The following is a 19,981-nucleotide window of genomic DNA, read 5'->3' on the forward strand; positions in this document are numbered from 1 at the left end:
CTCTAGGTCCTTCACCTCATACCCGTAGTACAGAACATAGCAGAAAACCAACCCTTTGATTGCACGATTTTTGTCTGGAGATCCTAACTGTGCATGGTAATGAGTTGCGCCTGATTGGGGCCAAGGCATTCCCCCTACTCAAACTTTTTGATGTCCTGTGCCAAACAAACTAGGTAGGTACCATTTTTAACGTCTTTGGAATGACTTGGAACCGTGTTTGCATCCTTCCCATCAATTCCCTTGACACTTTGATTAGGACTTTATACTTCAAACTTAAAGTTGGTGAGTTAAGATTTCGTGATTATTTGTCACAATGTTATTGCAACTTTTAATGCAACCAAAGCACAGAACATGATGCTTGATTGGTAATGACACAATTAACTAACATCAAAGCCTAGGGACTTTTCAGTCAACCTAGGATACAAACATGACTCCCTGTAGATGAACTTAAAAACGCAACTAATACACTAGTTAGCTTCTACACAATGCTATTCAATAGTGTGGCCCAAATGAAGGTCTAAATCGCTTTTCAATGTGCGGAATGTAAAAATAGGTTATGTATTGTTTGTAGATTTTAGTCCTATTATTGATTTTAAGAAAAAATCTATTGCTATCTCGTCAAATGCATATTTATTTTCACCTTTACTTCCCCAAATTAAGAAAGCCTTACACAAGATAGAAAGAAAAACATAAAATTTTCTGTCTGTTTGTTTACAAACATTGAAATAAAATATTGAAATCACCAGGAATAAACATATAAAGAAAGAATGTATTAAAATTTATTTATTTACAATTACAATAATTTGGGAAAGCTAATTTATACTGCAAAATCATCAAAGAAAAATAATTAAATATAAGCCTTACTCTTTATTCCTGGTTTAATAATAAACAATCAAATTATTTTTTGCAATATTAATTTTTTATTATTATCCTTTTTATTAAAGTTGAATATGAGAATAAGTATATGATTTATTTTTTTACCTTCATTTAATTTTTTATTTAAATAAATTGTCTCTTTATTGGCGACAATGTCTGTTGAGCCATGGAATTTATTAAAAACACTTTTTCCTATTTTATGTCTTTAAAATGTATATTTTTTTGAGTTTTTCATTATTTCTCTTCTCATAAGACTTATAGCTACTGTTTTAGTTCAATTTCTTACACAAATTATCAATTTAAATAAAACAATGTTTTTAGAAGTTTTTCGGAATTATTCAGCAGGAATGGCGGTTCTGCCTACTTTTTATAATTGCTTCATATTTGAACTCTTGTTACATTATTTTAGGTTGGCAGTTCTTTAATTATTTCTTGTTAAAATCATGAAAATATGAAGTTTTTGATAAAAAGCTTAAGATTGAAATTTCGAGATCAATTTTCATTGTAGAGAGGTCTAGTTTTCACTAAAAGGTCTACTTTTGAGCCGGTAACAACTTCAAGGTATCCTCAAATTGATGTGGTAAAGATTTAAAAAAACATGTTTTTTGGGCCAGTCTACTATTCAACAAGGACTTTATATTCAACCTATGGTTTTTCGTTAACTAGTGCACCATACCAAGGAACACCAATGTATACCTGATTTTAGGGCTAAAGCTTCCCCCCCTACTCTTACTCCAAATCTCTAACGACTGAAAGAGCAGCAGTAGGTACTAATTTTACATCTTTAGTATTAATGCAGTCTGGGGACTTGAACTCGACAACTCCCCAACAGATAAGCAAACGTTAAACCACAGAGCCATATCTGCGGGTTAACATATTACATATGTTTAAAGGTTTTAATATTCTTATCTAATATGTAGACCTAGAGACCAATTAAATTATATACGAGAATTGATCATTATTATGGGAAATCAGCCTTCTATCTTTAATATCTGCAAAAAATATTCTCAATAGCTTTACAGTTTGACGGACAGACATACAGAAAAAATAAATTATAGGTTTGCTACTAAAAATCTTAAATCTTAATAAACCAAATAAAAAAATATCTCAAAAATTATATTTGTTTAGTTTATTTGAAATAATAATAAAATCCAACATAACCTTTAGTTATTACAGCATAGATTTTAATTTGCTGACTACTAATATACTTTTTTACAAGAATAAAATTAAATAAGTGTACAGTGCAGTCAATTAAAACTAATAGTGAATATTGTTCAAAATAATTTCTATCACCTAAATACAAATCAGATTTTATTTGGGCTTTCCTCTGGTACAAAACTGGTAAACTCTAGATGTTATGATGAACAGTATATCTGTAAGTCCCATAGCAGAATATCCAATCCAAAGACCCAGAGCACTTCCAACTTCCACAAGTAGATTAAACACATTATAAGAATATTGCTGAGACATCACCTAAAGGATAAGAATATTTGATGAAAAGATTTTAATTTTCCATTAAACTGTTTTTAACCTATTTTTAAAACATATATCAAAAATATACTATGACACCAGTAGAATCAAACTGCAGAGCCTAAATTTGAATTAAGTCCCCAATAAACTTTTTTGGGGGGATTTAAAAATAAATTTTTACTGTTGCTGTGGTCTTTTTTGATCAGAGCAAAAGGTCTTTTTTTATTTGGTTAAAATTCATAGCTTTTAGAGTGTTTTGCTTCATAAATATTGTATTCTGGTATAGAGTAAAAGTAGGCCTTTTGATTTCATCTAAATTAATTCATTAAAAAGTTAATTCTTTATAATTTATCAATGAATATCAATATTTTTGACCCCCCATTAAAAAATAGGTTAAAAACAGTTTAATAAATAAACTGTGCTAAATCTTATTTTTAAAGTAAAAGTTTTTTTTTTCATTACTTAACTTGTTATACAACACTACCATTGTAATACAAGGTTAATAATAATTAAAGGTTGATAATAAAATTAAGGTAAAAATTCATTATATTTTAACATAGAATCTGTAAATTAATTACAAATAAAGTGAAACTTTACTCAAAGAAAATGAGAAACTAGGATTACCAAGCAACTAAAATATTTCAAAATACTCCACTATATTAAATTGTAAACAAACATAATTAATGATAGGATTCTTCAGTTTAAAAGATGGTCTTGGAATAACTAAAAAACTAAAAATTTTGCTGTTTATTTTTAGTACTGTAGTTGCTTGATACTCCTATACCCATTTCCTTTGATTGCTTTCACTTTTAAAATTTTTTTTTGTTACCTGTATATGCTTATCAAAAATAAGATCAATTCGAGCAGTATTTTTGTCTTCTTTAGCAATCTTTTGAGTTTGAATGACATTAAGTTCCATTTTCTGACACATATTTTCACACATGTCTTTGTAAAGCTAAAACAATTATGTACCACAATTCCATTAATATTTTTTTATGTCAGTCATAAACTACTTAGGGAGATAGGTAAAAAATTTAGGTTTGGGATAGAGTTGAAAGTATACAAGAGTTAAATATATACATATATTACCATATTATCAGCAAGATTAAAGATATTATTCAATTGCCTATCCCTTAATCCATATAAAATGTACCTGAAGTCCTATTACAACATTGTAGATATCTTCAAATCTAAATTTATTCACATATTCAAGAGTTTCTGATTTCTTATAGACAGAATCACACTGAGCACCATTTGTAATCCAGGGAGGAAGGCAGTCACCAATATAATTTTTAAGACGTTCCTTAGCTTTTGATTCCAAACAGTCAATCCGTACATCTTTTGATTTTAAACAAAGAAATATCTGCATATTGGATTTCATTGAAATTAGGTAAGCATTAAATAAACCAAGAGAATTTTTAACAACTTTAATTTTTTCACCAGTAGTGAATACCTCACCAATGTTATATTCAGTAGCTGATTGTGGGTCTGTCACGTATATTTCAAATTCATCATGATCTTCTTTGATATCATAAGTATGAAAAGTAATAGTGACATATGGAGTTTGATATTCATCATACACAAAACATTTTCCTTTGTTAGCAATAAAGACTTCTCTTTTTCTTAAGGTTTTATTGTAATCATCAACTACATTAGCAGCATCAATTGCCTCTCCATAGACATGATCAAGTACTTCTTGAAATGTTTTGTTCACATGTTTACCCCAGGAAACAACATTACCCTTAGTATCATCAGTAACACCAGCAAGAAGATAATCAAGCTCTCTATATCCAAGTTCATGGGCTTTAGAATCATTAAACTGTTTAGCTTTACAAATTGTTATCTGTGGCCTGTATTCAAGTTCTTCAAAGTCAACCAATTTAGAGACTGTTGTTGTCGGTTTTTGAATATAAGTTGTCAGGGCATTTTTCATCTGGTAAGCAAATATTCCATAAAATAATATTCCTGCTAGGAATTTTAGCTTTAAAATAATATCCATGTTGGAGGATTAAATAACACTAGATTAAAATGCACAAATTTAGTTAATTCAAAATAATAGATATCAAGAATATTCTTTTTTTTATTAAAGACACAAGTTACAATATCTCTTCACTATTTTTGTAATATTCCTTGGTTTAGAGGATTTTGTTCTTTTTTAAGCAACTGAAAAAAAAAACAATTAATTTTTTTTTTGATTATCCACAGTTCCTGTTATATCATTAGCAGAACACCAACTTTGTTTGATTAGTGGAGAACCCAATAATTTGTTAAGAAGGTGTATCTATAGTTTATATGCAAGGAATTAATAAATTATGGGAAAGCTGTATTCAAACTATACAGGTTTATGGATGTAAGTGTGTTACTACCATAATTCACTATGTGTACAAAAGTACAATACTCTTTCTCTCGATCAGTCCTTCCAATCCAATATGATATGTCTCAATGAACCCTTTATTTTTTTATTGTACACTTGTCCCTAATTTTTTATCATTCTGTTGTACACTTTTTTAGTGTACAACAATGTTGTACTTCTTAAATTTGGCAAAGTCTCTAATTTTTATCAACTTTTTCTTTTTTGACTAATTTGACAACTTTTTATAGCTGTTGTTGGACTTAAATTTAAATAAATAAAATTATAAAATACTGTACTGTTGTACATTTCTTTGATGTACAATCACACAACTATTTTTAATTCTTTGGTACCCTTTTTGTTTTTCATTTGGATACATTTTTTTGAAAGTCGGCATAATAAGATTTTGTATATTAGACAAATAAATGAAAATTTTATATTATAAAGTTCAAATTTTTGCCACTAGGTGTTTTAATTAACAATTATTTTGTTGTAAATGCATGTATAGATTTTTAAAAATTAAACATATAGGTATTTTTTATTTATATTGTTCTATTAATTAATTTCTGATTAGGTATTATTAAAACAGTTGATTATGAGTAGTTGAAATTGTCCTCTTTTGTCTATTTGAACAAAAAATATCGCACCAATGTCTCATGAATGTCTATGGTATGTTATTGTACACAAATTTAGTACAATTTGACAACATGTATGATATTTACCATAATAAAGTAAAAGTGCACCCTTGATGTATTTTTTAAAGAACCTGGGTAAAGTCTGTTTTAAAAAATAAGACATAATTTATTAAGTTATAAATATTTATTTTTGATACAGTTTTACATTTAGAAATGTGAAAATCAACAATTTATTCATGAAATAGATAATAAGAGGGAAAAAAGAAAAAATTTGAAATGATATAAATGTTTTTTCTCGTATTCATTCGAATCCGGTGGATAGGAACTGGTTTTCATCCATACGAAAAAAACTATGTCTAGCATCGTATTATATCCAGCTTTCTACGAATATAAAAATGTACAATCATAAGATTAAAACCAGTTTTTTAGCCAGTGCCTTCGGCACCTCGGGGCTAAAAAAACTGGTTTTAATATTATAATTGTACATTCTATATCCGCGGAAAGCTGTTTATAATACGATGCGAGAAATAACTATTACAAAGCTCATTAAAGTACTTTCCTTTAATAATGATACAAGTTATGCTCATGCAAACTTAGCAAAACATTTAATTTATTTTCTTTATTACATATTGCAAAGCACATTTAGTGTCCTTTTCATTTGCACATTTTTAAGCTCAGCTACATAATTGTAGACTTCAAAGTACAATAGAAATTATTAATTCAAATTCAGGGTTTTATTGGTTAAATGTTTACTAGACTAAACTGGATTTAAAAGATAAGGCCAATACATTGCATTGAAACCAATGAAAAGCAGAGGTAGTATTATTCTGGCTGCCCTGTCAGTTCTGAAACAAAATAATGTTTTTAAAGATCAAAATAATGAAAGAATCATATTTATTATTACAAAATGTTTTACTGGACATAAAAAATTACAAAAATCAAGATAATTCATTTATTTAACCCAGTAATAAAATGGTATTGGAGTTGATTGTTATTAAAGATACAAGAAAACAATAAAAATAAAGAAAACAACACAGTAAAAACCTCATACCTGGCTACAGCAGCTGATAGATCTGATTTAATAAGAAAGAAAAGAAAGCTAAATTCTATAAGCTCCAGGAAGACAAAAAATATGCAGGCAAACATCCACATGTCTAGACAGGTCACATAGGATACTCTGGGTACAGACCTAATTCAAACAAAATATTAACCCTGTAGTTTATAACCCGTGACCGTGGCTCAAAACGTAGTGCATCCGCTTGTCATCGGGAAGGTGATAGGTCAGAATCTTGGTCCGACACTGCGTCATAATGAAAGATGTTAAAAATGGTTCCTATTGCTGCTTTGTCATATGAGCAACATAAATAGTTAGAGTAGGGGGAATGCCTTGGCCAAAAAAAAGGCGCAACTCATTACCATGCATTGCACAGTTAGGACTTCTCAGACAAAAGTAGTGCAATCAAAGGGTTGGTTGTCTGATGGGTGTTGATGGGATAGCCTAGGCGATTGAGCACATTACATTGCAATTTAAAATGCAGAGTATGTTCAAGGTGACGTGGAGAGGACTTGTACCCGAAGCGTCACAACGCCCCTGGAGTCAATAGTCAGCCAAAACCCTGTATTAAACACATGGTCCATATGAAACAAGTCTATACATTTATTTTAATTTCTCTAGTTATGTAAAAAAAAATCTTTTGGTTCTTCAAATTTTGCATTCTTTAAAGCAAATTAAAGCTGAATGTTAGATATAGGCAATGTTCAAAAGCATATACCAGGGAAAACACAGTATCTGTAAGTTTGAAATTTAGTTGTTATAAAAATATGTCACTGAGTAACTATAGCAAAAAGTTTCCGAATTTGATAAAATTATTAATGTTTTTAATTCTGTAATGGATTGAGCTTGTATAGTTCTTGTTTGCACTATTGGAGCTATGTGTATTTATACATAATTAATAAATATGCATATCATTTATATAAGCAAAGTACTTTTTGAATACGTAATAGATATTGAGTTTTTTTAATATAAATAATTTTTTACCTTCTTTCACTGGAAAAATTAGACGTGAGGGTCAGAAGGATAGTCATAGCCATAGCAAGCCTCTCAGCAATGCTGAAATATACATAATTTTCTCAGTTTAATTCAATACATTAAAAAAAATAGTTAAACAACAATTATTTATATATCAGATGCACATAATATCTCTTTTCAAACTTTTAATTTCATGTTATTATTGTTCTTCATAATTGATTCTAAATAAACAAGGATGACAGCATCCATAAAAGCAAAGCTCTGAAACAGTAGGACAAACGAACATTAACACTTGTAGGAATTAATTATAGAGGTGCTTCGCTTATAAAATTGTGCTTTTTTTGTCCTAGTAGTCAGTATTCCAAAAAACAGATCAATCGAATAATTTTATCACATAAAAATTAGTTGTTGAAAAAAATTAGAAATCAACATGTTTCAAATGGACGTACGGGCATTCTGGTAACGATTATAGAGTTACTGCGATCTAAAACATACCTAACTACTACAGAAATCAACATGAAAAGTTTGAAATCGATAGGACAGTTCTAACATGCTTAGATTAACGTAAACAGCTAACCGTTCTAGACGGACGTTGAACGCATGGACGGACCTATTCTAATAGAAAAGCTTCGCTTTATAAATCTAAAATAGTACCTTACTGGAGGAAGAAATAATGCCAGCCAAGCAATGCACAGGAACACTCCAGATGGAAGATATGTTTGCACAAGATGATAACTGTAATATAATTAATTATAATGGAAAAGAACTCATGTAGAATTTATAAATATTTTACTGAAAAGTTATTTTTGTTCAGTAACCTTAATTTTCTTTGCAGTTTTACACTCAGTATCAGTCCAGGATATTGAAGATCATAGTAGGAAGTACTATATTCATTCTAAAACAATTAAGTATGTAAAAATCATTAATTATTTTGTGATTAATTTCTTTTTTCCTTTAAAAGTGATTATGATTATATAACAAGGTAAATTTTAAGATAAATAAATTTCTATTGTATATCAATATTTATAAAGCTACCACCAGCGCAACATCAACTTTGAACTGTGACAGTGAGATATTTTCATTGACATGATTTTCATGGGACCAGACCAGGTACATCTCCTTGGAGGTGTAACCGAAGCTCTCATACCTGGAAAAAGATGTTAGTCAGAGATAAATCAGAAAAGAATGATAGGGAAAAATATGGAAATTTGTTTTTCAAAGATATTGATGATTGTAAGGAGAATGGTTTTACTCATTATTGGCTTAAAACTAAAATTTTTAAGAACACAACCGGAGTAAGGAACATAATGAAACCAGGGATAAATAAAACTTTCAACTGTTGTGGAATTCAAAAAAAAAAAAAGAAAAGAAACACCTACTTGATGACACAAGTTTGCACATCATGAGGATAAAAATGGAAGTCCATTGAACAAGCCACATCATAATTCAACCTACAATATTGACAAATAAAAAATAAATATCTATATGAACACCAAGCTTAACTTTTTTATTTGATTATTTAAAAAAATATTATTGGATAAACAATAAAATAATGTTGTATCAATATCAATATATATTGGAATATTTTTTACAAACCATATTTATTGCATTGCATTATGCATTTGTCAAGAGACAGAAAAACAAAAAAAAATATTTCAGACCAGAAAAAGGATCAATTCTTTAATCTTTATTTTAATTTTATGGACAATCCTCTACACAAGGACTCTGGCAGGAAATTGACAACTTATTCATACGTACTGTACTAAATCAATCTTTACGTGGACTAATTTAACCAAATTAGGTTTTTTTTAGGTTTTTTATAATTCATACAACCCCCTTAAGTTATTCATTACAATAGAATACAATTTTAAAATTTATTTACTGTGTAAATATGCATAAATATGACGTTTTTACTGACAATTAGGTTGATTTTTACTCAAAGCATTTTTCTTGTAGACAATAAAATGATTATAACTTTCGTTCTATTTAAGATAAATTGATGAAATAAAAAGTATTTTCAATTTTATTATGCTGAGAAGTCACTTATTGGTTTTAAGAAATAATAAACCCCTTTGAGTTGGGGAGGGGGGGTGGGGCGTTGAGTATCGAAATAATGAAACTAATGTAAATTTCTTTTTATGGTGGGTTTTAATGATTCATATAGCAGCCAAACTGTTTTTAGGCAATACCCCTTTGTCTGTCTGTCCCTCTGTCTGTCTGTTTTTTTGTCTGTCTGTCACTCCACTTGTCAGTCTATCTGTCTAACTGCCTCTTTTTCGGATTTCAATGAATCATCTAGCATAGCCTAATTCTAATTTGTTAATGCCTCAAAAACTGTCTGTCTGTCCGTCTGTCTGTCTATCCCTCCATCTGTCTGATCATTCACAGGTTCTCTATTGGATTTTATTTAATGAATTGTCTATTATGGTCAAACTGTAATTTGATCATTCTTCTTGCCTGTCTGTCTGTCTCGTCTATCTGCTGAGTTTCTACCATTGGTCTAACAGACTGATTCACTTAATTAACCCCTTACGGTCGGGCCCCTTACCGCACCTTAATCAATCGGGGGGGGGGGGGGGGGGGGAGGGGGCGTCCCCCCCCCCCTATCATCTCAGTTCCTATTTTTTGACTAAACCAATGCATTTTATCTTACCAAAATACTAAAATATCCTATAGTAGTACATCCTCATATAAAATGTGTTCAAGTCAATTTCAGGTTCCAGATATGAACCTGCAGATCCTGATCCTCCAGGTCTCCAGAAATCTTTAAAAGGCTCCTCTGGCCGCAATTTTTGACTTAGAGACGTAAAAGGGGGACATAACTGAAGCTTTTTTGATGCTGGGGGGGGGGGGGGGTTTCTCCGGAACCACTTGATGAACCGTTCAAATTTTTTGGACTTAAGCTTTTAGGGGTATGAACATATTATGGTTTCAAAGTCAACCCCCCTACCCACACCCCCAAGCCCCCCGGGGCTCAAAACCCACCTAAAAATGAACCTAACCTAACTAACAGGCAAGAAGAATGATCAAATTACAGTCCAAAAAATTTGCATGGTTCATCAAGTGGTTCCGGAGAAACCCCCCCCCCCCCCCCAGCATCAAAAAAGCTTCATTTACGTCCCCCTTTTAAACGTAAGCTTTTCTTATATGTCAACATAACATATCTAAATTTCATAGAGATCCGCAGCCTTTTTCCCTGCTGACCGCCTGCTGCGGCCGCTGAAATTTATATTTGATATTTCTAATATAAAATTTACTTAAAGATAAACATTTTCTGTAAAAAAATTGTTCTTCTAGCTTCAAAAATAAGAAAATTACAGCCGTTTAAAATTTTTAAGTAAAAAAGGTTGTTAAATAAAAAGGTGAACTAAGCAAAAATTGACTTTGACTTATAAAAGGTCGGAAATTTATTATCAAACAGGGGACTTGCACAAAAAAGATTTAGCCCTCTAGGTCTAATAGGAACTGAGATAATAGGGGGGGAGCGTTGAACGCCCACCCCATCACCAACCGATTAAGGTGCGGCAAGGGGCCCGACTGTTAAGGGTTAATAATACATATTTAATAATTCATATTAAAATCGATAATACTGTAAAAATGGTTGAATGCTTGTTTCAATAGAAAATTAGATTTAACTAATAATAATGTTGAATCTTGTACCAGGAGATAAACAAATAACCTTGTGTTGCAATAAAAAATAAAAAAAATTATCCAATTTACTTATGAAAAAAAGTGTAATACTGTATCTATAATCTTTTTGTACATAAATGATAATAATATCAGGTTATATTCCATTAATTTATAACCACCTAAATTTTTTGACACTTACAACTTTTAACAGCTCCCTTTAACCAAAATCAAGGATAGTTTATTTAAGTATGTCACCAAAACTTCATTACATAAGTAATAAATTTTTACAAATTTTAAAAAGAGGATTGGGAAATATCTCCCTCCCCAACATTAACTTTAATCACTATTGTAAACAATATTAAAAGTTATAAATATATATCAATCAAGATCTTTAGAGGTATTAACTATGGTTTAATTACATATGTATGAGAGCTCCTTCTTGTGTCAATCACTTTTATTTACTGATTAAAATTTGTACAGTACAGTTGTACAGAATATTGCAAGATTTTTTTTAGTTAAGTCTGGAAATTAATGATTAATTTATCTAAAAATAGATAGCATAGAATTATCTTAATCAGTGGCTTAATTTTATACACCCGCCTTAAACACCCCCCCCCCCCCACTCTTTATTTTAAGGGGTGTAAATTTATTTCCTTTACACCCCCTTGGAATTTATAGAGGGGTGTATCTGAGGGTGTAGGCTCTTGTCAAGAGGGTGGACATGGGTGGACACCTAGGGAGGTGTATCCATCCCCCTTAATTTTACAAGGGTGGTGTAAACAACCCCTACACCAACCTTTTGCACGCCTTTGATCTTAACTATACTTTTAGTGTACATAAAGTTGTAAATTCAGTAACTATTCTACAAAAATTACCTTCCTAAATTGATATATGATTTTCAGGGTAATCTCCGGTGGACTAAACATTAAAATTTTATGGAAAAAAAGATATCTTTGGAACATGCATGACTTGAAATTTTCCCCCCTTTGTACTCAATACGCATTTTTTATTCTAAGTGCGTCAATTTTGCGTTTAAAGATACCCTTAGTTTAAGCATTAATTTCTCCAAAAAATGATGAAAAAAGATAATTTTTTTTTTGATAAAATGATAAAAGTATATGTAAAATGAAATAACCAGCAAAAAAAATTACAAAATTACGCTAAATAGAACGAAAATTAGAGCGTTTTGTATGCCTTATAAAATGCGTATTTCATATGAAAATTGTAATGATTTAGTGTGTTGAGTAAAATATTTACAAACTTCCCGCTTTTATAAGAAGCTAGAGCCATTGTGTCTATAATATAATACCGAATTTTTATTATGAAACAGAAACTGTTTAAATCCAATGGAATCTTATTTGATTTAGAACAATAATGAAAAAAAATATATTATTGCCATGGAAAAAATATGTAAATTTTCAGGGTTAAACAGCCGCGCCTCAGCCGCGCATAAGCTTAAGTTAAAAACCTGCTTCTGAGCAGAAAAAGAAATTTCAGAAAGAATGATTGTCTGCTAAAGTGCAGTTTTATACATCCAGCTGAATTTTATTGTGATAAAATGACGATTTCACTGAAGCTTACACGCGGCTTACGTTCTACTTTCTACTACCTTGTAGAGTATCTGATAGTGCTGTTCTTGTACAATCTCAATGAAGTTGGAGTCAGATGAACTTTGGGTCTTCGCAAACTAATTGCCTAACAAAAAGCTATTTTATTTTTAAAAAGTAGAAACTGGAGTGGGGTTGGGGGGGATTTAATATGAGAATTAATATTTTATTACATACTACCTTCTAGATTTTTAGTTTTCAACAGTTGAATCCATTTTTATAGAAGCAGAAATATAATCTATGATTACGGTTTTGACCCTCTAAAAAACATAAAAAATATGTTTATAATCTACCATTCCATTTTCCCCTCTCTATATGATGATATCATCAACGCCGATATGATTTCTGTAATCTACCATTTCAATTTTGCCTCTCTTGTTGATGATATCATCAATGCCGATACGATTTTTGAAATGTACCATTCCACTTTCAAGAGAGGCAAAACTGGAATGGTGGTTTACACTTTTAACATCGACATAATTGAAATCATACATACTATTTTTAAATTATGTTAATCGTAGGAATGTATAATAGTTATTTCTTTCATCGTATTATAAACCGCTTTCCGCGGATATAAAATGTACAATTATAAGAATAAAACCAGTTTTTTTAACCCCAAGGTGCCGAATTTTTATATTCTTAGAAAGCTGGATACAATACGATGCTAGACATAGTTTTTTCGTATGTATGAGAACCGGTTCCTATCCACCGGATTCGAATGAATACGCGAAAATACTATTCATAACTTAAATTTTTTTTACGTAAAATAAAAATAATAACTAGAATATACCATTACTATTATGTCGATTTAAATAAGGAAATCAATGTTTATGAATACGCTGATATGTAAAAATAAATTGAAAGTGGAATGGTACATTTCAAAAATCGTATCGGCAGTGATGATATCATCACCAAGAGAGGGAAAAGTGGAACAGTATATTACGTTTTTTAGAGGGTCAAAACTGTAATCATAGATTATATTTCTGCTTCTATAAAAATGGATTCAACTCCCTAACTGTTCAATAGTCTAAACAAGATCCGCCCCTCAATCCCATAATGAAACCCATTTTAATATTTGGTAAATATAAACAAAGTTAAAAATAAGAGGAAATATATTGCCAAAAATATTATCTGAAAATTACTAAATATTTTGTAAATTCAAATGTGAATGTTGAATGTCCTACTTAAGGACGTCCAAGGTTTTTTTGTGTGTATGTGTGAGAAGGGGTGGGGGGGTGAATATAATATACTTCCAAAAATGTACTGCTATTGTATTTTATACATAAAGATAATTTTTGTTCCTGATCAATGAATATATCTGGCACCCAGATCTGTCTAGTAAATCTTCAACATTAATTTACTCATAATTTCAACTATTTTTTATATTTTACTTGCTATTTTTCAGCTTATACCAACAACGAAATTAATTCGAAAAAAATCATGAAAATACGTGATATTCAGTTGTCCTTTGGGGGTCACACATAGTAGAAATGACGATTTTTACATCTGCCCCTGAAATATTATTCTAGATTTATTTTGCTTGTTGGCTATACCTCATTACTGGATATTTTTACATTAGATAAGAATAATTGTTTTGTCAATGTGCTTAAAATGAGATTGGATTGTTTAATAAATATAAAAGTTTGTCAAAAAATTTCACTGACAATTGTTTTTTTTAAAGATCAATTTAACCTATTTATTAGTCTTTTGAACTCAACAGTTTCTAAAGCCCAATAAATCCAACTATGTAAACCTGTGTTTTTGAATACCAACACAAATGTTTAAAGACCAAGTTAGCTGGTAAACTATGGTAAACTAAATGTAAAATATGAATGTGAGAATGTTCCTGTTGTCCAGGTGGAGATAGTCATTGCTCCCAAGATCATATCCATCCCTGAAATAATTAACAGGTAGACATGAAATCTATTGAAAATTTCTACCTTAAACAAACAGGCATACATGTTGATTTCTAGAGAAGCAAAGCTTCTAAAAATAATTACCTTATACTTAATCTCTTGTCTTGCCAATACATTCTGTTACAAAAAAGACATCATTTGATTAGTTAAGAATTAGTTTATTTAAAACTTTCTAAAGTTTTGGTTTCCTAATATTTATAAAAAAAAACAGATGATGAAAGATTAATCTATATATGTATTATGTAGGTGAATATTTGTAAAATAACAAGGATGACAACATCCATGAAAGCGAAGCACTAAAACGGTAGGACAAACGGACATTAACACTTGTATAGTGTAAGAACTGAATAATCAGAATATAAATGTATAAGAGTTAAAGCAAAATTGTAAGTAAATTTGTTGAAAAACTGCTTGATACATGATAATGATTATGGACATACTTACATTTTTATGTCTTGATTATAGAGTTGCTTCGCTTATAACATTACACTTTGTTGTCCAAGGAATAAATATAACAAAAATCAGATCAATCGGATGATTAGATCACATAAAAATTTTTTGTTAAAAAAGTAAAATAAAATCAACATGTTTAAAATGGACATACGGACATTCTGGTAATGCTTATAGAGTTGCTACGCTTTCTAAATCGTACCTAACTACTATAGGAATTACCATGCAAAGTTTTAAATCGATAAGACCATTCTAACCTGTTTAAATTAACGAAAAGAGCTATCTCTCTGTGACGGACGGACCTACTGACGGAGGGACGGACGGACCGACCCTAGTTATAGAAAAGCTTTGCTTTTAAAAATTTCTTAAAGTATATATGAATGATGTTGTTTTTCCTTAGTGTAGTTTCCAGAGATATTTTACCATCAATTTCATCTACCCCCAAAACATTTCTTAGATTTATTGAAAATACAACCCTAAATAATATTTAATTTTATAACATTAATTCACTTTTTAAAAACTAGTGGCTACGCCCCTAGAAGCCTCTAGGGGTACTTGAGGCTAGGGAAAGAACACCCCCCCCCCCTCCACTTTTAATTGTAGTTAAAAAATGTGTTAAAAAAGTAAAATATGGTTCATTTTTAGGGGCAATTTCTCTTTGGAGGTTGCAGTACTCCCCCAAAAATATAGAATCATATCGGTCCATATCGAGATCATTCGTTAGGCAGACACACATAGATCCTGTTACTTTATAAGGTCAATATGTTAATTATTATATATGTACATTTTGGTGGCCATGCTATTTGGGCAACGTCTATTTTAATACCAATGTCAATGTTGGGTAGGTTAACATTCAGCAGACAACCAACCCTTTAATTGAGTGACCTTTGTATAAAAGACCTGATCTTGTAAATGGGCTAAGGTATTCTCCATTCTAATACTATTTACGTCACACGCTTGACGTTGCATGGTGATGTGAGAACTGAAACCTGACAATGTTAAAAAATAACCTTATTGGTCCCTGTGAGGGTGGGGCTACATGGTGATCATAATCATCTGATATTAACAAACCATCTTTAGGGGAGCTCTCTGAACAATCCTGTAATAATAAGGATGACAACATTAATAAAAGCGAAACTTAACAAATCAGTCAGACAAGACATAGAAACGAGCATTAACAAATATAGAGTAAGAACTCAACATTATTAAGAAGCTTGAATACAAATTCCGTAAAAATCTGTCTCATAACTACTTGAATACATGATTATTACTATGGACATACTTAAATTTTAAGACTTGATTATAGAGATGCTCCCCTGAAAACATTTCATCATATAAACATTTTCAAAAAAGTCAATCGCATCATATCATAGACAGCTTTCTGGGAATTTTAAAAATAAAAAGTTATAACTTCGGCCCCTCAGGTTCTAACAATTTTTTCACATTTATATGCTTGGACAATTGTCAGTAATACGATGCTATACAGGAATTTTTCAAAATATTTTACCTTGACACAATTAGCAAATATTCTTGGTTCATGCATATTGCAATGATTAGCATCTGCTGTGGCTGCACTCGTTACAGGTCTAAATACAACAAGGCCAGTTATCTCATAAATGGCATAGAATTTGATGACAAACGAAAAGGAAAGTGTTATGAAGTGAATATAATCTGTAAAAATTAAACTTGATTTACAAACTATAAAAAAGGACTCCAGAAAAGGATGGATCTATCTATTGCAAAACAAAAGTATATGTGGGAGAATATGTTTCCTAATGACTTGTAAGTTTTTATCATCTTCAGTATCATGGACCAAATTATCCTTTTTTTACCTTAAAGTTGTTGGATCTTGAACAAAATCATCAATTAAAGTTGGAGAACTAACATGGCTTTCAGAATCTATTAGTTCTTCATTTATAACACTTAAAGAACTATTAGAGAAACTTACTACTAGTAAAGCTTGTATCAAAATAAATGATATTGTCCAATGCTTTATTTCGTTATTTTTATTAAAATTTAAGGTCACTTTAAGAAGATTTTTTGATATAACCTTTAATATCATTTTGATAAGATATTTTCAGTCAGTATTGATTTTTAGATCAAGTTTCCTTTTCTTTTAATCAAATTTAGAAAACCTTATTTGTAGATAGTATCATTATGAGAGCATGTATCAAATGCTATACACACATCATAAAATCTCTTAACTGAACATAAACTCATGACTTTGGTGTGTCTGTGTGTGGGTGTGTATACTGTTACTCTGTATACCAAAGGATATTATATATTTGTTAAATATAGTATGTGTATTAGGGTGGGCCTATTTCCCCCTTTTTTTAGATTTTACTGTTATCATAAGTTGTGGAAGTCATATATATGTATGATAAGCCCCATTCAAGTTTCAAAAGTGACTTGGCTATTATGGCTGCCGGCGCGCGGGGGGTATAAAAATTGCCCACCCCCTTATAATACCAAAACTTTAAATTCCTTCAAATACAGGCATGTTGCATATCAAAATGACCGCATTGAAATGCTGATTACGAATCTGAAAACCGTTTTGAAAAATATTGCTCCTAGTTTGAATAAGATCTCAATAAATACCTAAAAACAGCTGATTTGGTCAAAATTGTTCATTTTGGTAGGTTATTTGAAAATAATTTCAGACTGAATCAATATTTTTCAAAACGGTTTTCAGAACCGTAATCAGCATTTCAATGCGGTCATTTTGATATGCAACATGCCTGTGTTTGAAGGAATTTCAATTTTTGGTTTTATAGGGGGGCGGGCACATTTTATACCCCCGCGCGCCCGTTGTTTTTGGATTAAAAAACCTCTTTCAAGTATTACAGGTTTTTATACTGGCCCAGTAACCCTTGCCAATGTCTACTAATGTGAAACTCCAAAATCGACCCACCCTAATGTGTATGTTTATTTGTTGGGTGGGTAAGTAATGTATTGCTCTTTTTTATTGATGTGATGGATTTAAAGGTTTAGAGAGATTTAATCATAATTTCATCAAAAAGAATAGATGTGTAATGTGTATGTAAAATAATATTTTTTTGTATCACTAATAGATGCAGAATTTTTTTGATTTAATCTTTCATATAGCTATAACATTCCGCATTCTTTGAGAGTTTTATTTTATTTTATATTATTTCTAGTTTAAAGGGGTTGCAGATCACTTCAAGTGCAATTGTCATCTTTCTCCGTTTTATCTATTTTTTTTGAGTTTTTGATTATAATGACAACATAGAACATCTTAAAAAGAATAGATATTGATATTAATATCTTATATCTCGAACATGATCAATGATCATCTTTTTAAATTGAAATCCTAATCATCTTGATTTTTAAAAAAAGATACAATTAAACAAGAACTATAAATGTAACCATAGCTATAACAACCTCCATAAGTAACGAAGCACAAAAAATATCGATATAATCAGGCAAATGGAACAGAGGTTAATTGGTCATTGAAAAAAAGAGAGTAATAAGAAGAATATGAAAAATAATATAAAATCACTAAATCTTCATCAAATTCTATTTATGTCACTTTAATAAAATCACAAAACCATAATTAAATTTCATTTATGTCTTTTGAAGCGTGACTGACAGACATCTATCTTGAATAGAAGCCGAGAAATTCACATTTCTCCATACCGATGAACATACAAAGTGAATAATGCAGTAGCTTCGAGACTACAAAATATACGAATTAGTAAATTTTCAATACACTCAGAATGGGAAAAGTAAAATCAACAAACAAAATATAAATAGCGTTACGGACTGACAGACAGATATGAAAAGTGAATTATAGAGCAGCTCCTCTTCTAAAATCATATGAATAAGTGAGTTTTCGCTACACTCATGTCGGACAAAGTAAAATCAACAAGTAAAATATGTCATAGGAAGAGAGGGGAAATGGGGAACAGACACTTTTAGTCAGGCAGACAAAAATTATCTCATCTCATATGCGGAAATGTTTTTTTTTTATTTTCATTCTTTCTTTCTCAAATTGTACACAATTGTTTGAAACAAGGACGATAACATCAGTCAGGAAGGTGTCATTGCCCCCCCCCCCCCCACACACACAAACACACTTTTATCTCAGCTCCCTTATAGCTAGAGGGCTTTAAAGAATTTTTGATATCCCATGCATGTATGACATCTTTATTTAAAATTGTGTTTTACTACTTTAGGATATTTAAGTATTTTGTCAATTTAAAATGCTTTGTTTAAGTCAAAAATAATTTTTATCCAGTGCCCGCCTGAATAGAGAAATTTCACCTCTCAGTCATGTATAATCTCCAGATTTAAAAAGTCATTTACAAATACTTCTATATATTCCACACAGAAATGAGAGGTTATCTAAAATAGCTTTGGTTGTAAAAGTTTTCAGATAGCGTTAACAAAGGAGTGAGCGAGTCAGACAGTGAAGTAACCGGAGAAAGAAGAAAAGAAAGAATTGTTTAGTTTCCCAACTTGTTTTGGCAGAAATGGTTTTGATTAAATGGGTTAGTTGTGTAAACAAAGATCTATGAGGTTACCCCACCAATTTATCGAAGCAGGGAATACATTTTCTGAAAAACATAAAATATTAAACTTAAAAGTGCCATAGTTTTAGTTTTTTGATTTATAAAAGTGGTATTGTATAGGAGGTGGTATTTACTGTATTTAATACTTACATTTTAGTATTATTTTTTTTTAATGGTGGGGTGTTATTTTTTTTCCAAGGGCGATATACCTATGAGAAGATTTACTGAATAGGAGATCCAAATCGGTCCAGTGGTTAGCACTAGATCTTAAGCTACAGAAATATAGGCAGACCCAAATATACAGATAGACACCCTGTTACTTTTATAAAAGGTTTTAGTTTATTGTTTACTAAATATTTTTAAAAGTTTGGACTGGACATCCGTGTGCCGATTCTTTTGAAAGAGAATTTTAGTAGTGAGTCTACTCTATAATTTGAAATATCTGTTCTTTCGTTAGAAACAGTATGGTGAAACGTGAATTTCTCG

At 30.6% G+C, this 19,981-nt stretch overlaps 1 protein-coding gene and 1 long non-coding RNA gene across 2 annotated transcripts; both read right to left on the reverse strand.

Annotated features, from left to right (window-relative positions):
* Positions 1-2,135: 2,135 nt before the first annotated feature.
* LOC145320226 (uncharacterized) lies at positions 2,136-3,300 on the reverse strand. Its single transcript, XR_013880125.1, has 2 exons — positions 3,176-3,300; positions 2,136-2,349 (listed from the first exon to the last, which is right to left on the reverse strand). It is a non-coding gene; the product is annotated as an uncharacterized LOC145320226 (long non-coding RNA).
* Positions 3,301-5,569: 2,269 nt separating this feature from the next.
* LOC145319910 (glutamate-gated chloride channel alpha-like) lies at positions 5,570-17,199 on the reverse strand. The gene is made up of 12 exons (XM_080162312.1): positions 16,796-17,199; positions 16,471-16,549; positions 15,974-16,062; positions 15,316-15,439; positions 12,600-12,685; positions 8,740-8,811; positions 8,396-8,507; positions 8,179-8,255; positions 8,015-8,095; positions 7,370-7,441; positions 6,383-6,520; positions 5,570-6,176 (listed from the first exon to the last, which is right to left on the reverse strand). The coding sequence occupies exons 1-12, from the start codon at positions 17,023-17,025 to the stop codon at positions 6,089-6,091; spliced, it is 1,248 nt and encodes a 415-aa protein (XP_080018438.1). The 5' UTR covers positions 17,026-17,199; the 3' UTR covers positions 5,570-6,088.
* Positions 17,200-19,981: the final 2,782 nt, after the last annotated feature.

This window comes from Acartia tonsa, chromosome 5 (assembly GCF_053477335.1).
Source record: "Acartia tonsa isolate MP-2025a chromosome 5, ASM5347733v1, whole genome shotgun sequence".
Taxonomy (NCBI): domain Eukaryota; kingdom Metazoa; phylum Arthropoda; class Copepoda; order Calanoida; family Acartiidae; genus Acartia; species Acartia tonsa.

Excerpts from the sequence above, each read along its gene's own strand:
- LOC145319910 (XM_080162312.1), bottom strand. The coding sequence starts at position 17,025 with ATGATATTAAAGGTTATATCAAAAAATCTTCTTAAAGTGACCTTAAAT. Across the intron at positions 15,440-15,973 it reads CCCTCACAGGGACCAATAAG|GGTTGTATTTTCAATAAATC; the intron begins GTTATTTTTTAA and ends AATATTATTTAG. Across the intron at positions 6,177-6,382 it reads CTATCAGCTGCTGTAGCCAG|AACTGACAGGGCAGCCAGAA; the intron begins GTATGAGGTTTT and ends ATTTTGTTTCAG.